The sequence below is a fragment of the Aspergillus stella-maris genome, assembly GCF_047715825.1.
Source record: "Aspergillus stella-maris strain CBS 113639 unplaced genomic scaffold BDV14scaffold_6, whole genome shotgun sequence".
Taxonomy (NCBI): Eukaryota; Fungi; Ascomycota; class Eurotiomycetes; order Eurotiales; family Aspergillaceae; genus Aspergillus; species Aspergillus stella-maris.
The window spans coordinates 337,444-353,307 of NW_027396800.1; the positions used below are offsets into that span (position 1 = coordinate 337,444).

The window sequence follows — 15,864 nt, forward strand, 5'->3', positions numbered from 1 at the left end:
TACCTAGTTACTAGTAACAATTGAATCAAGTCTACAGAAGTGGTCTAGAGAACATAGAACATAATATCCGAGTCCCTCTGGATAAACAGTACCAAGTACACAGTACCAAGCATCAATCAATCTCAGCCCAACATTTCCATTCAATTCAGACCCCCCTTCCACACCAGAACAGCCTTGATCGCGCGCCCCCGCTTCAAGTCCTCGAATGCGCGTTCGTGGTCCTCAGCGCCATAATACTGTATCATCTTCTCGAGGGGGAATTTGCCTGCTTGATTCTGCTCGATTAGGTATGGGATCATCTGGTGGTTATGGTTATACTTCGTTAGCGAAACGGCTCAACTCGAGTCTGTCTCTCTAGACTATGTGGGTAGGTATGGTAGGTAGGCTCACCTTCCCCGCAACACTCCCCCCCTGATGACACCCCAAATACTGCTTCCCCCCCACAAGATGCGCAAAGACATCCACACCAGCCCTCCTGCCAGGCGGCGGAGCACCCACGCTCGCTGCCCTTCCTCTAAGCCCCAGAGAGTTAAGCATGGTCTCGATAACGGCCGTAGACCCCGTGCAGTCGACTGCGTACTGCACGCCGCCGCCAGCAGCACCAGCAGCGGCACAGATCTCGCGAATCCTCTGCACAACAGCCGCGCCCCCTCCCCCCGCCGCACCATCAACCACATGCGTCGCGCCCATCTCGCGCGCCATCGCCAGCCTACTCTCTTGCAAATCAATAGCGATAATGGGCTCTGCGCCACGCAGCCGCGCCGCCATGATTGCGCTGAGGCCTACGGCGCCGGCGCCGAAGATGGCGATGCTGGCTTTACTGTTGTGTCCGCTTCCGCTTCCGTTGCATGCTGGGATGTCAAGCGTGTTGAGCACGGCGCCGGCGCCCGTCTGCACGCCGCAGCCTAGGGGCGCGAAGCGGGACAGGTTTGTTGAGCTTGGAACGCCCACGACGGAGGAGCGCTGCACGAGCGCGACGCGCGCGAGGGAGGATTGCCCGAAGAAGTTGGCGAAGATGGGCGGTGCTGTTTCTGCTGCTGGTGCTGTTGCTTCAGTGGACGGCAGGGTGATTGTGCGGGATGCGTCTGCGTCTGCGCGCGTGCCGCCAAAGTTCAGCGGCAGGATGTTCTCGCAGTATGCGAGGTGCCCGGATACGCACTGCGCGCAGGTTCGGCAGAAGTTGTAGCTTAGGATGACTTTGTCGCCGGGTACGATGTCGCTGGTTGGGCTGGCGCGGAGGACGATGCCGGCGCCTAGGGGTGGATGGGGTGTGCTGGTTAGCGTAGGTAGGTAGGTAGGTGGATGTGAATTTTAAAAGAAAGAAAGAGAGAAAGAGGTACCTAGACTCACCTTCGTGCCCGAGCACAGCTGGGAACTCGGCAGGCAGGGTCCCCTCCATGCAGGCGATATCTGTATGGCAGATTCCTGTGGCGTGGATCTCAACGAGGAGCTCGTCGTGCCGAGGGTCATCTAGGATCACGGGCGTAAGGCGCGGCAATTCTCCTCGAGCATGGACAACGAGGGCTTCGGCAGGGTATGGCATTGTCAGTGGTAGATTGATTGTATTGGAGTTGCCTTTGGCAGGTTAGTTTTAGTTGGGACAGGAAGACGAGAGAAGAAAGACGCTTTTTGTGGGTTCCAGTTCTTTTACAACGGAGAAATCAAAGGGTGCTATCTAATGGGATATAGATCAGCGCAGTGACCAAGTGTTGGGGATGGGCATGTACATATCGGTTATATGGGTGGTAGATATTGTATATAGTACGTAGGTAGAGGGTAGACCCTTGGTTCTATCCCCGCCATATACCCGAGAAGCCCTCAGTAAGTGTCAAGCCCCCACGTTATCCCCACACCAAACCCCAGTATTGAGTATTCCGAATATCATGCGGGGTAAGCCACTTATTGCATCCGATTCCGAAACCCTTGTATGCACGCTAGTTGTTTCGGATCGCGGCAGTATGGTCATGGCTGGCGTATCTAGAGTATATGGTATGGAGTTTGTATATAAAGTCACATCTGTTGCGATATGGATGTATCTTGTCCCTCGACCACCAGTCACATTTAATCTATAATATCTATCTATTATACCTTACGCACCACCACCATGACTACATCTGCACCCCCCCTCCCCGACCCCATCGAAACCCGCCTGTTCATAAACGGCGAGTTCGTCCCAGCCCTCGACGGCTCAACCTTCGCGCTCAAAAGCCCCTTTAGCGGAGAGACTGTCGCAAATGTAGCCGAGGCCAAGGCCGCGGACGTTGATCGCGCCGTTGAGTGTGCGAAAGCGGCGTTCCCTGCTTGGGAGGCGCTGGACGGTGCGTACCTAGTATAAGTGCCTGCTTGCCTGGCTGTCTGGCGGAACTGGCACGGGAACGAGAGCTGATATTGACAAGCACTGCAGGATCCGAACGACGACGCCTCATGCTCAAGCTCGCTGACCTTGTTGACGAGCACGCGGCCGAGTTTGCGCGCCTGGAGGCGCTGTCAATGGGGAAGCCTGTGTCTGGGTATATGGACCAGGTGATGGGGACGGCGACGTTGAGATGTAAGAAATGAATTCCTATCAAAGACTACCCATGTATATGAGCTCACTTCACTATACAGACTATGCCGGCAAAGCACTCGATATCCACGGCATAACCTCGCTCACATCGCAGAACCACCTGAACCTCTCCCTCCGCCAGCCGTACGGCGTCACGGGCGCAATCATTCCATGGAAGTACGTCGTGCCTTCAGATTCCTTATCCTCCCTCTCTCTCTTTCCATCCAACTGACCAACCAGCGTCCCCCTAATAATGCTCTGCTTCAAAGTCGGCCCCGCCCTAACAGCAGGCAACACACTAATCGTCAAATCCTCCGAAAAGGCACCACTAACATCACTCCTCTTCGCGCGCCTCGCGGCTGAAGTAGGGTACCCGCCGGGCGTGCTCAATATCCTCTCTGGGTTTGGGATGCCCTGCGGCGACGCCATCGCGCGACACATGGAGATTCGCAAGATTGCGTTCACGGGGAGCACGCGGACGGGGAGGCTCATTCAGCGGGCGGCGGTGGAGTCGAATTTGAAGAGTTGTACGTTGGAGTTGGGGTATGTTGTGTCCGATCACTGGAGGGGACGTACAGAGTATAGCAAGCAGCTAAGCTAACGGGGAGTTAACCATATAGAGGGAAAAGCCGCGGCGTTCTCGATCGTCAATAACTCAGGGTAGGTGTGCATGGCTTCGTCGCGCGTCTACGTCCATCGCAATGTAGCGGGGAAGTTCAAGGACCTATACGCGCAGGCTATTGCGCGGCTCGCGGGGAGCCCAGGCGATCCGAATAACGCGGCAACGAGCTTCGGGCCGCAGGCAGACGAGCAGCAGGTGAAGAGTGTACGCGCTTATCTGGAGCTGGCGCAGAGGGAGGACCTGCAGCGGCTGCCGCTGGGTGAGCTAGACGCAAAGGTAAATGCTGGCGCGAACTTTGTGGCGCCGGTTGTTCTGCTGGATGTGCCGGGGAATAATCGGTTGATGAGGGAGGAGATCTTTGGGTGAGTTTCTATATATATATATATATATATATATATCTCCCTGTTCTAAGAAACCTGCTGCTGACAAGTACGTGCAGCTCTGTGTCCTGCCTCAACACATTCCACAGCGAAGACGAGGTCATCCGCGCCGCCAACGACTCCGAGTTCGGGCTGTACGCGAGCGTCTTCACGCGGGATATCAATCGTGCTATTCAGGTGGCGAGGCACTTTGAAGCTGGTTCTGTCGCGGTGAATACCTCGTCGCCTTACTACTGCCAGGATCTGCCGCTGGGTGGGTTCAAGGGTTCTGGCACGGGGAGGGAGCTGGGCGATGAGGGGCTGCAGGCGTGGACGGAGACAAAGTCTGTTTTTATCAAGTTGTCGTAGGCTGGTTGGGTGGTTTTGTTTCTTGTTCTTGTTTTTACAGGTGGTGAGTTGTACTCAAACAGACGGACAGACAGGCAATGGTCGGTTAGGTTGGATTGGATAGAGTTATTGTATCTAGTACTAAGCCCTAGGTATAACCGGGCAAGTGTCTGATATTCCAATGTCGGGCATACATTTCCCCCTTCGGTACATGATTCTTCCAACTTAGTGAAAAGAAAGACGGCAGTGAATACCTACGAATACCTACATGCTTTGGTCTTTGTTCTAGACATCCCAATAACAAAACTCACTGCATGAATATTCATGTCCAAATCCAAGGAACCTCCCCTCCATAGTGCACATGCATAAAAGGTCCTGGTAACCCTCTCATTCTCGTCCCAGGATCCCCTTTGTGTCAGGCGACTACCCATCTACCCATCTACCTCCAATTGCTCCAGCCACGCAAGCACAAACCCAACATGCCCCCCATATCCCGCAAACTCGCCTCAGAAGTCGCATTCATCCTCGACGAAGCCAACATCCCAAACATGGTCTTCGGCTGGATCGGCCTCACGCTCTCCGGCGCAAACTTCAACATCCGCGAAATCGAGTTCGTGATACCAGATGCCTTCATCGACGCCGCAACAAACGTTCTTGTTGAAGCAGGGTACGACTTCCACTGTACACATCCCGATTGTCCCGAGCTGCAAGCTGATCGGGACAAAGAGCGAAACCGGACTGGTGGGAATAGCAACAGTGACCCAGCGCTGCAAATCGATCGGTATCATACCGTTGGAGCCGCGCACTTCCATATAGATAACTGGGCTTATTTACTCACGTTATACAAAAAGAGTGAAGTTCTCTGGTGGGTATACGACGAGGCACTAAACCTAAGCACAGATCCGCTTGGATTGCTTGCGCAGGGAAGACATTCGGACTTGATACTCTCGAATGATGTAGCCCGAATCCCGCCGTTTAGCTATAACATGTCAATGACGGGTTCAGGACCCTGGCATGGCCTTTACCCCGTGCGAACGCTGAACCCGGCTTCGTTCACGGAGGCGGTTATACTTCTTGTTTGTAGGAACCTGGGGCATATTGAGCGGGTAGATCGGATGTGGGGTGCTATGCTCCTTGCGCTGAAGGATGAGGAGGATGAGAGGGGGGATAGATATATCGTTAGAAAGAATGTAGGGACTATGTTTAGGCGTGCGTGGGAGTGGTTCAATCATCGGCCGATGCATGGTGATAAGGCTGGGTTGACGAGTTTGATTGAGTTTAGACATGAGTTGAAGAGGAAGGGGTTGTTGGGGCCTTTGCCGCTGCCGGAGGTTAGAGAGGTTCAGAATGGGAGGGAGTAGTCTTGCTGTCCTAATTCGAAAGGGGGAGATTTGAAAGTCTTGTTTGTCGGTGATTTAGCCATCATCTACTTTGTTTATGATGAAAGAGATCATGGACAAAAGCAGGTTTAACTTTATTCTTCACGCTATATGCATCCTATAGCAAACATATCAAATCATATCATACAATAAAAACGAGCGTAGAATAAACCGAAAAAGACATATTGTCATAGTCATAATGTAACAGATAGAGCGCACGTACATCGTCTCGTAAAGCATTCTCGTAAAGAAACAGATGGGTTTGTCATCAGGGTCATCAGGGTCATGTCATAAGGTCATTGCCATCACCGGATCAAACCAAGCAAGTAAGGCTGAACCGGAACCGGTCAAATTCATAAAGCCACGCCACTCCATTTTACATGGGTTGCAATGTAGGGGTTTTCGTTTTTCGTTTTTCGTTTTTCGTTTTCATATCTCGTCAATGAAGATCTTAATCAGAAACAGAGATGTATAGATCGCAATCACAAATTGCAACATATCAAATCATATTCACCCAATTCAGATCAGATGTACGAGGACAAAAGAACAAAATCTTGAGCAATAACACAGATTTGAATGGAATGGAATGAATGGAATGAAGTCAATCAAACAAGTAGATTAAACCATCACACCAGGCGAGCGCCCCGCAACAGAATAGATTTCTTCAATTTCATCAGGGTACATAGTGCGAGGTGGACGCTGACTGAGACTTTGGGTGCGCTGCGGGCGAGAAGAATGGTGCTTGGCACTCGAATGCGAGTTGCGAGGATTATCTCTGCTGGAACGAGAACCATTGCCATATCCAGAACCAGAGTGGCCCTGGCCCTTGTTCAAAGACTTGGATCGTTCCTTGCAGACTTTATGCAGATTTGCGCGTTCGTGCCGTTTCTCGTTGAAATGCTGCCACTCCGCGACAGCAGACTTGATACTAAGCGCAGCAACACCGAGACTCGCGGCGTCCGAAAATTGATTTTTGCGTTTTTGGCGGCGGGCTTCCTCGCGGGAGATTTCACCCTCCTTGATTTTCTTCGAGCGTTCTTTGTGCTGTTCCATGTTTTCAGTTAGGGAGTGGGCTGCGTGGACGGATGCTGCGGCTGCGAGGGTGGTGGCCCAGAGGGTCTCCCGGTTCAATTTTTTGAGCTTCTTGCGATCATCGGTACTATCATTCGCGTCAGAATCATTCTCCTTGTCTTCTTTTTGCTTCTGCCGCTCGATCTCTCGTCCTTTTTCTCTTTCTGTTTCTCTTTCTTTTTGCCTCGAGTAATCGCGCGGTCTTTCGTTCACGAGGCTGCGGGAGCCAGGGCGCGAGTGGTAGCCAACGGCCGAGCGATCGTGATCGTAGCCCCCCTCGATGCTCCTGGCTCCCGCAGCAGCAGCAGGAATATAATAAGGTCGACTCACATCTCTGGAATGCCTGGATCGCGGCGGACTCGGATGACGGCGGTAGTAGTCATCGTCACTGTCGGAGTAGTCATCGTAGCGAGATGATCGATGGTGACGACGGCGCCGGTCATCCCTGTCACTCCTATCACTCTTATCGTCGAGGCCTAGAGCGGCGATGCCCTTATTGATGTAGTCGGACACGCTCTTGCTTCGCTTAGGGCGAGGACGGGAGTCGCGGGAATCGTAGCTGTCCCTCGAGTCGGAGCGGTGGCGAGGTCGTGAGCGCGAGTGAGACTTCTGGTACCGATTGTATGCCTCTTTGCCGGCGGCAGCGAGAACGCCTAGCATAGCAAGCTCCTTGCCCTTGCCGCCTCGGCTCTTGGATCGAGAACGGTTACGATGGTGACGAGATCGAGATCGAGAGCGAGACCCGTTGACGAGATGGTTGGTTGCCAGACCAGCAAGCGTAGACTCAAGCACATGGCGCTTAGAATGCTTGTCAGGGTTACGGTCAACCAGCCCATCAGTCGCACCGGCTCCCAAAGCAGCCGTGAGGACACGCTTGCCCTTGGGCCCGCTCCATTCACCGGGTTCCTTACGAGCACGGAAAGCCTCGACCGCACCAGCAGTCACAGCAGCCTTGACAGCCTGGGCAATCCTAGCCTCGCTCTTCTCACGGTGACGGTGGCTTCCACGGGCAGGAGACGGCGAGTAAGAGTAAGACCTATGGTGGCGACCACGAGAACGACCGCGGTCACTACCATGGGCAGCCTTAGCTCCTGCGCCAGCGGCAGGCCCGAGACCTAGGGCACCAAGGGCACGCTCAGACAAGGATCTTCTGCGACGGGGCGGCGATCGGCTGATCGAGGGAGAGTAGTCACGTCCGCCTGGTGTCAGGTTAGCCTCAAAGTTTCTTACCTTTTTACTTTCGCCCTTCGGATGGGTGGGGTGAGCGAGTAGAAGGGTTATACACACGTCGTTCATCGTGATGCCTGGATCGTCGAGAGCGAGGCTCGTACTCGTCGTACGGATCATCGTAGTAAGCGCTGGTCGTGGACGCCCGGTGACGGCCCTTGCGAGAGCGCTTCGAGTCGGAGGGGTAGTCGTCGTATCCATATTCGTATGCATCTCTTGCAGGATGGTTGCGGTAGTATGTGTCTCTGGATCCGCCGGCGGTGGAGTTGGAGTGCGGCATAACGTCGGTTGCGTGGCTTCCGCCGTGAGCGCTGCCAGAGTAGCTGTAACTGGGAGGCTCGGGGTAGTCTGCGGGGGGATAAGGTGGGCGGCTATCGTAGTAAGCCATAGTTGAGATCGAGGAGATGGAAGGTTTTAAAAGAATGCGATGGGTAGATGGAGCAGTTAGGCTGAATTATCCATCGAGATGAAATGAGATGACGGCCCAACGGTCAGGTAGTGGAGAGTAGTCTAGACTTCGTTTAAGGAGGGTAGACGAGAGGATGAAGAGAGATCATGAGGCCAAGGCAGTGCTGTTTTAAGTGTGGCGAGCGCGGGGCACCAGCCGCACCTTACATCTTGGATTCATTCACAGACTGACTCCCTCTGACGTAACGAGTGACCCTTGTGCTCAAGTCAACTGGCCAGGGCTGTGCTCCAGCCACAGATCACCCGGTTCTCGATCGTTCATCTGTGGCTGACGGCCAACTCCGCAAGACATTCTCAGTGAATTAGGTCTGAAAGACCGTCATCCGATCCTGCACCGGCGGCTCAGGAATGTCGCTTAGTGGTCGGGCTGCCCAGGTGGGATTCATTATGATGCTGCTTGGCCTATAGCGCAATCCTCTTATTCCTGGCCAGGCTGATGATGTCATAGGACTTCGACTCGGTGAGCGCCAGCCTTACTCTGTGCAATTGACCTCTCATGAGTCCGTGATGGCGGCTGCGCAAAAGCAAAAACGTCGATCACTGTATATTGGGGTGATCGAGATCATAGCATAAGGCATCAAATCAGCTCCACAGTTGCAAGCCCAACTCTGGGGCCGTCGGGTTCCTGATCCAGCCTTGGCTCGACCCTGGGCCTGGACACTGGACAGCTTGTTGCAGCGTGGCAACTGGAAGTTCTTTGCCTTGGCGTCCATGTTCCATGGTTCTTCTACAGTTTCTAGAGTAATGGAAATTCAATTCAGAGACATAAACCCTCTGGGTATCATATGATTGTGGCTTTGGATGAGCCCCTCTGCTGACTCGCTCACTGATATTGTACATGCTCCGGCCCAATGGCGGGCAAAACCTTCATGCCTTCATGACATAGGCAGATAACACATATAACACCAAATAAACAGGCAAACGCTGAAAAGTACATGCAATGATAATAAAAAGGCAAAGAGACCAGACGATGCAATGAGATGCCGAAGAAAAACAAAGAAACAGAATGCACTGCTCTCATCGTACAGACATAAGAGTTGAAAAGGACCAACTCCTGCCGCTCGTGCGAAAGCATAAGTCTATCCAAATTCTATCCGTCATATGTGGACGAAGAAGTGAAAATAAAGAAGGAACCAGAAAAGACGTGGCAGCTAGTGCCACCCGGTGGTCATCTCTGCCTTGTCGTAGGCGTTATCTCGAGGTCATCTGCGATGAATGTCTATCCGACGATGAGCGCCCAGAATCATCCGAGCCTCGCGAACAATCAGCCCTCAGTGGGCCTTTTCCGAAATTGTGACCTCTTCAATGAATTTACCATCGACATTGCGATGGTTGTAGAGATGATGTGATGACTGCCGTAGGCATCAATGTCGTCGTCCTCATGGTATCATAGGAGTCGTATGTTCCGGAATGCATCCATCTAGTTATCGTACATAGGATTGCTCCTCCTAGCCACCCATTCCCGGCCCGCATCGCTGCTTCGCGGCGTCGAGTTCTGAGACATCTCGTCGGAATGTGTTCGATGCGTGCGAATGTGTTGCTTCATGTTGTCTTTCCGAGTGAAAGCCTTGTTGCAGATCGGACAGTGCACACTCTTCTCGCCAGTGTGTTTCTTTCCATGGCGAGCCGCATGTCCCGAAGTCGTAAATGTGGCGGTGCAGGCGTGGCTAGCAGCAAATGGACAGGGGTACTTGTTTTTTCGGACTGGCTTGGGCGCAACAGACTCCTTCGAGGTGCTTGCGATCGAGGTTTGGGGTGACGGGGGCTCGGCCAAGGAGTTGCCGCTGAGGCGCTTTTCCGGGTGAGGTCGGTAAGCATGCGAATCCTGGAAACTAGGGTAAGGGTGGTAAGAACCAGCCCTGGAGCTGGCTGCGTAGTCGTAAGAAGAGCAGTCTGATGATCCTGGCGAGGCTGGCCGGGTGGCTTCGGAAACTGGGTCGAATGGTTGCCGCATTACCCTGGGCGACGGGGAGTCGGAGTATGTGCGCCCATAGTGGTAATCTGACGTGCTTCTCGACGAATGCGGGTCCAGCGAATACGGGTGTGAGGAAGTAGGGTACTGTCTCGATGACCCATAGTCCGATCGAACCGTGAATGCCGGGTTGTCGTCGTTGTTTAAGATTGACACAAAACTTGACCTGCAGCTAGACATCTCCAAACAATGTGATGTAGAGAAAAAGGAAAGAAAAGTGAAAGATGATGGACCTTTAGGCGAACAGTCAGCACGCAACGTCTCTGATAATTACGGCGAGCAACAAGCGGGATAAGACAAGTGGCGGAGTTTTATAAACTCTATAAGCTGATGGTGATAGGAAGCAAAGGAAAAAAAAGGAGAATAAAAAAAAAACTCGAGGACAGGAAAAAGAAAATCAAAGAGCGAAAAAAGGGTAAGAGGACACACACACCAGCTGTCTTCGACGATGTTTGTGGTTTCCTTCGTGTAACACGCCTTCGATCTGTAGAGAACCTGGGCGCAGATCTGACAGCAAACCGATGGACAAATCGAGACCACCCTTGCCTTGCTGGAGAGCCGGACAGGTCGTATCCACTAGAATCGAGTCCGGTGGGTGACTTGGGTTTAGAGGAAAGCGGATTGTTCAGTCGTGCTGACCACGGGGAGCTGCGTTGGCTGTGTGAATCAGAAGCCCGAAACAATCAACAATTCGGTTGAGTGCAGCAAGAGATTGCGTTTATTGTCTTTTGGCAGGCCCTTGTTCAACCTGGAATAGGAAATAGGAAGAGCCGTTGAGAAGATGACGATTGCGAACTGGACCAGGAGGCAGTAGTCCTGGGCTTCAACAGCAGCAGGCGGGAAAAGAAACGTTGAGATGGCAGAATGTAAGGAACTCGAGCAGCAGTCTTCCAGAGAAGTGCAGGAGTCAGAGAGGAGTCGAGATGTAGGTTGAGTGTCGATAAGGGTAGTAGATAGAGAGAGAGAGGGGTGTTGTTAGAGAGGAAGGTCACCAGGAGAGAGAGAGATGAGGTAAAGCCAGGAAGGAGTGAAGAGGAAAGTGTCTAGAGTAGTGAAGGAAGAAGTCGAGAATAAAGGTGGAAAGCAGGTGGAAGGCGCAAAAGGGAATAGATGAAGAAATAAGAAAAGCCCATCTTGAAACCAGTCCAGGGTCTCTCCAGAAGCTCAGACCATGAAGCCCGACAAAACGGGGCTTGGTTAGTGTACCTCAGTTAGTCCAGTTTAGTTCGCCTTAGTTCGTCGCCCAGCCCACTGTGGACTCGAGCTTCATGGCAGTGGAGCTGTCGCTAGGCAGCATAATTCTTCACTTACAGTTAGTTACTGCCACTGTCATATCGTGTCAGCCCTGGCACCGCTGGGTCTGTCCTGCACTGCACTTAATTCCGATTAATTCTCCTTTTCCATCCTAATCTCGCTTTGCTCATGACTGTGACGAGTCCTCTGTAAGTGCAGTACGTACGCCGTATCGAAGCAGTATCTCCGAAGTACACCCAGCTCCACCCGCCCCTCGGGCCCTTGAAACAAGTACGACTGCTGTGTGGTACGCTGGTACTAACTGGTAACTTATTTCCGTACCCGCGCCTCTTTTAGCATCAACCTGCGCACGCCGCAGCGTCAGCCACACCAAGACCCGTGAATGACTTTGATAGTTGATCCATCTAGCCCGGGCTCTAGCCTATTCTAAGGCCTGACGAGGCGCCGAACCTCTTTCAGGGCCTCCTTGCCCTCCACAAAACAGACTCAGTCTAACCCGTTTGACGGGTTTGACCCCTGCCTAGTACGTGTCCCTTGTCGTCAGCATAAGGCCACTACTATGTATACATACGAATCCGCTGCGTAAGATAAGTTAAGATAAAGGCCGCTTAGTTAGCAGATGGAGAATGGAGGTAACCCTACCGAGGCGGCTGGATGATTTACCCAGGACGGTATGGAAAACGTGGCCTTAGTTAGGTATGCTGCTCAGTGCTTACTGCTCAAGCCTCACGGTCCAGGATCGGAGTGAGAATCGCAATCATCAGCATGGACAAGCAGGTCGATCATGGCCCAAGACTGCTAAGGCTTGGTCTTCGCGGCACGGCCAGTAATTCGCTGAGGATGGGAACCCTCGATCCAAGGATGGCAGCCGATTACGATTATCAGCGCGCGTTTTGTGGTAGTGTAGGTATAACACGAACCGCTATGCATGGATTGACATTGGCTTCAGGGTTCCCGAAACACGATACGGAGAATCCAGCCGCTGGTACCCGGATGGCTCGGATAGGGCTTGAGTCAAAGCCGTCAACTCCTCATTATTCACCCCCCCTCCAAATTCAACCTTGAAATTCCAAGATTGTAGGAATTTCCTCATCACCCACAAACCACCCCAAAACTCGAAGAACCATCCGTCTAGACCCGGCTGCGTAGTCTGTAAAAAGAATACAGAGAATCAGTATCAGGGATCCCAGTCACCGAGTCAAGCCACGCCCATCGCTACCAGACCCGGAAAAGCGGCCCTGGCTAGCGCAGTTAGCTCCGCAGAAGAGCCTTGTGGACAAGCTTTTAACCACGCTGTCTGAACCGCCCGCGGACACTGCTGCATTAGCCTGATTGGCACTGGGGGGTATTGCGCTGTAACGCCCGTCTGCTTCACCTCCTCGACCAAACTGCAGCAGGAACTCATCAAACAAATCCAATCCGGGTCCCCACCGATGATTCAAAAATGAGACTGGCTGTTGAGGGGACTGACAATCCAGGTCGGTGGTAACTGCCAGCCTGGGAAAAATGAGATGAAATCCGACCTCGGATTTAAAGAAACGCTCGAACCAGGCCTGACGGGAAGTTGAACTGAACGCAGGACCACCCGGAAGATATTCGCATTTGCGGGATTTTGATTGGGTTAATCTTCTTGCCGCCGGGTCGAGCGGATCCCGGGATTACCATACAGCGGGTGGTCCCTGGTATTTGTGTGCACAACTGTATGCTTGGTTACGTGCATAACTTGGGTTTAATCCGATCTTGATGATCCAGAACGCAGATTGAGGTCATCTCAGGTTCGATGATTGGGATATTGATATCATTCATGGTTGCAAACATGGTAACGAAGATTATGATTGTGCAAATTCGGGGTGACCATGGTACCATAAGCTCATAGGTAGTAGACCCTGAGCCAACGGCGAACCATGGTGCAATATCGCGTCTTTGTCTTCCATGTGTTTCTTTCGAAAGTGAGTCCGTGGCAGTCCGGTTTTTTAGATGAGACATGTCTGGCCCAATCTGAACCGTCGGCTGTAGAGCCCATTTTGTGATTGTGGCTTGGACCCCGGGACTTGCTTACGTATCTAACCGACCCTCCGAACTCTATCTCCCAGTACAAATCCAACGGATGTGCAAGAGGTTATTTTGGGTGCCTCTATTTCTGGTCCTGATGAGCGGACTATCGATTCAGCTGTGAGTTTAAGAAATCTTAGCCTTCAGCTTTCGTACCCCATGCGTCTGGCATCCGGAGTTATAGACTTCTTTTGGTTAGGCCGCTCAATTAGAGATGCTGTCTGGCCTATAGCAACAAGAGCAGGAACTACGTACGCAGGGTGTATACGTATGCACTAGCCGTCGCCCACGTTGCTATCTCTGTCTAGTCCTGTTTGAAAACTCCGTCGACGATAAGATGCGTCTGACATGTTTTAGCTGGAGCTTAGCCCGGGTAGACGGGTGCACCCTGGATTGGGTGACGCAGGACTTGGTGGTGTTGACTCGTTGAGGTGAAGTAGACGACCAAGGCATAATCACCTTGCATAAGTAACAAGTGGTATTTACGCCAAGGGTACTTGGGCCCCAAATTCTGGGTGAAGTGCAACTTGACACAAACGGCGAAATTAGCAGCAATTCCTCTTTTACCGCACAAGAACAACGCGGGAATTACTGGGCGATCCAGGATGAACCCCTCAGCCTAAGCAGCAAGCCCAGCGATTAATTTTTCAGCCTGGAACTCCAACTGAATCTGAGTCCCTGAATGCGGTGGATCCATGCCTGAAATCCCGAAAGGGCTGAGACGCCAAGGTGCGGCCGCATGTTGATCGCGTTGGCGTCTGGGCATTTACTATTGGCAAAGTCGAGGTTTTTCGAAGCGAAAAACCATTAACAATTGAAGGCAGGACTGGCATGCAAAGTTGCAGGGATGTAGATGGCGATGTCAATAAATCTGGATTATCGCCGCTAAGGTCTGACTGGGACCAGGAAGAAAACTCTTGTTGTTCTGACATGGAGCCCGGCTTGACCCTGACTTGCCGTCCCATCACCCACTTGCGGTTAGCGGGCGACCCCTACTCACTGGGCTGACGCTATTCCAAGAGGACTTGCTTGGCAAGGTGGCATAAGGCTGATTCTTTGAGGACCTCGATCCAATGACTTAATTCCTACTTCGCTGCCGAGAGCTCGCTTCGATGTTGCGAGTGCAACATCACTTGCCGAGATCAATTGTGTCATGTCATCAAATATGCAAGAACCAGGTAACCATATTATCCTCCAGCACTGCGTTCGTTCAATTGGCCTTGGGAACCCACCGGACGCCGGACGGACGACGTTTGCCCGGATGGAGCTGGATCAGGGTCCTTGGGTGCCACAAATCAGGGTGAGTCGTGTGGATCGTGGATATGACTTGAGATGATCTAGTCTCGACCACTGTCTCAACGAAACATAAGCCGGACAATCCGCCAATCCGCTCCTGCAATTTCACGCCATTCGCAGGATGGCCATGTGGATAGATAGTGAGAGAAGTTTTCTTAGACCAAGGGACTTGGTCGATAGTCCAAAAAGGCCAGCATTTCGTTTGGCCCCGGTGCTGGGCCGAAAACAAGAAACCAAGAGCTTGGAGTTCTGCAAAACAGGAAATATGAGTGGCAGGCCAAGCGATCGAGAGCATAAAGACGAATACGGGAGGGCTCTGGCTGCTGACAGAATCTTACGAATCTGGTTATAGGGACTGTGAAAGAAGGCCAAGGAAGGTTAAGAAATCCAATCGGTACAATCTGGATCAGGTATCCAGAACCCTGGGTGAACGAACTTGTCCATGGGCTCACGCAGGGACAAAAGAGCATCATCTTGTCTTCTTGTCGAGTGTTTGGCAAAGAATTGAGATCTAGAAGCTAGTGGGTCCGGGAACTGCTTTTTCCGCTGACAAAGCGCGGTATCGCTCAAACTTACAATACGATAACGGAAAGTGAGGCCTTTTTTCGAGTCAGCACGATCGTCAGGGTCCGACAAGAAGAGTGTGGAACTGGAACATCCTGATCAAACCTGCAAAATCAGGTTAAAATGGACGCCCACCGAAGTGTAAACCTGAATTGGTTCAATTTATGCCAGTCACTTCTTACCTCGGAGGTCGCACGTTATCGGCTCCGACCTGGGGGCCAGACTGCCGACATCTCAGAACTGTCAGTGTCAACCACACGGTGCGGACACCAACAGCCGAAACCCACAATCTATTGATTTTTTCTTCAGACCTCACTTCCTCCCACAATTGTCCCACAGGGTCAGCTTCGCCTTAGTGCGCTACTGCGTTGCCCTTTGCAAATTGCTGTGGGGATGGCTCCGTGACGAAGATGCACACTGCCACGCTCGCCTCGCCTTTCGGCACATCTGCCCTAACATCTGGATCCTGGGTGATCAGCAGCAGGCATACCCTTCTCGTTGTTAAGCACCATAGATACTGCCGCTCAACTATAAGCTCACCACGCGTACGTTCATCCCCCGGAATTAATCAAAACCACCGAGATAAAGTGCCCCAAATTTCTCCAGCAGCTGCATTCTCCGATTCCCGTCACCTTAAGCTACGTAAGCTGAGTCGTCACCGGAGTGGGGTCCTAGATTCAAAGATAACGACGGCGCTTTTCTAGACG

The 15,864-nt window shown here is 52.3% G+C and overlaps 6 protein-coding genes across 6 annotated transcripts; 2 read left to right on the forward strand and 4 right to left on the reverse strand.

Annotated features, from left to right (window-relative positions):
- Positions 1 to 6: 6 nt before the first annotated feature.
- BDV14DRAFT_210923 (NAD(P)-dependent alcohol dehydrogenase) lies at positions 7 to 1,610 on the reverse strand. Its single transcript, XM_073775994.1, has 3 exons — positions 1,351 to 1,610; positions 391 to 1,253; positions 7 to 299 (listed from the first exon to the last, which is right to left on the reverse strand). The coding sequence occupies exons 1-3, from the start codon at positions 1,541 to 1,543 to the stop codon at positions 141 to 143; spliced, it is 1,215 nt and encodes a 404-aa protein (XP_073632055.1). The 5' UTR covers positions 1,544 to 1,610; the 3' UTR covers positions 7 to 140.
- A 494-nt stretch (positions 1,611 to 2,104) lies between these two features.
- On the forward strand, positions 2,105 to 3,895 carry BDV14DRAFT_187455 (Aldehyde/histidinol dehydrogenase; the record flags this gene model as incomplete). Its single annotated transcript, XM_073770955.1, has 6 exons — positions 2,105 to 2,318; positions 2,405 to 2,548; positions 2,608 to 2,722; positions 2,786 to 3,092; positions 3,210 to 3,529; positions 3,607 to 3,895. 6 exons carry the CDS (start codon positions 2,105 to 2,107, stop codon positions 3,893 to 3,895), a joined length of 1,389 nt encoding a protein of 462 aa, XP_073632056.1.
- A 73-nt stretch (positions 3,896 to 3,968) lies between these two features.
- BDV14DRAFT_117642 (uncharacterized protein) lies at positions 3,969 to 5,532 on the forward strand. The gene has a single exon (XM_073765814.1). The coding sequence runs from the start codon at positions 4,354 to 4,356 to the stop codon at positions 5,233 to 5,235; it is 882 nt and encodes a 293-aa protein (XP_073632057.1). The 5' UTR covers positions 3,969 to 4,353; the 3' UTR covers positions 5,236 to 5,532.
- Positions 5,533 to 5,871: 339 nt separating this feature from the next.
- On the reverse strand, positions 5,872 to 7,939 carry BDV14DRAFT_196415 (uncharacterized protein; the record flags this gene model as incomplete). Its single annotated transcript, XM_073772441.1, has 2 exons — positions 5,872 to 7,523; positions 7,612 to 7,939. 2 exons carry the CDS (start codon positions 7,937 to 7,939, stop codon positions 5,872 to 5,874), a joined length of 1,980 nt encoding a protein of 659 aa, XP_073632058.1.
- Positions 7,940 to 9,439: 1,500 nt separating this feature from the next.
- On the reverse strand, positions 9,440 to 10,171 carry BDV14DRAFT_196416 (C2H2-type zinc finger protein; the record flags this gene model as incomplete). Its single annotated transcript, XM_073772442.1, has 1 exon — positions 9,440 to 10,171. One exon carries the CDS (start codon positions 10,169 to 10,171, stop codon positions 9,440 to 9,442), a length of 732 nt encoding a protein of 243 aa, XP_073632059.1.
- A 4,051-nt stretch (positions 10,172 to 14,222) lies between these two features.
- BDV14DRAFT_166284 (uncharacterized protein) lies at positions 14,223 to 15,402 on the reverse strand. Its single transcript, XM_073767462.1, has one exon. It carries the CDS (start codon positions 14,886 to 14,888, stop codon positions 14,508 to 14,510), a length of 381 nt encoding a protein of 126 aa, XP_073632060.1. The 5' UTR covers positions 14,889 to 15,402; the 3' UTR covers positions 14,223 to 14,507.
- Between the last annotated feature and the right edge of the window lie 462 nt (positions 15,403 to 15,864).

Coding starts and splice junctions, on each gene's coding strand:
- BDV14DRAFT_210923 (XM_073775994.1), bottom strand. CDS start 1,543: ATGCCATACCCTGCCGAAGCCCTCGTTGTCCATGCTCGAGGAGAATTG. Junction 1,254..1,350: donor AGCTGTGCTCGGGCACGAAG/GTGAGTCTAGGT, acceptor ATCCACCCCTAG/GCGCCGGCATCGTCCTCCGC. Junction 300..390: donor GGGGGAGTGTTGCGGGGAAG/GTGAGCCTACCT, acceptor CATAACCACCAG/ATGATCCCATACCTAATCGA.
- BDV14DRAFT_117642 (XM_073765814.1), top strand. CDS start 4,354: ATGCCCCCCATATCCCGCAAACTCGCCTCAGAAGTCGCATTCATCCTC.
- BDV14DRAFT_166284 (XM_073767462.1), bottom strand. CDS start 14,888: ATGCTCTCGATCGCTTGGCCTGCCACTCATATTTCCTGTTTTGCAGAA.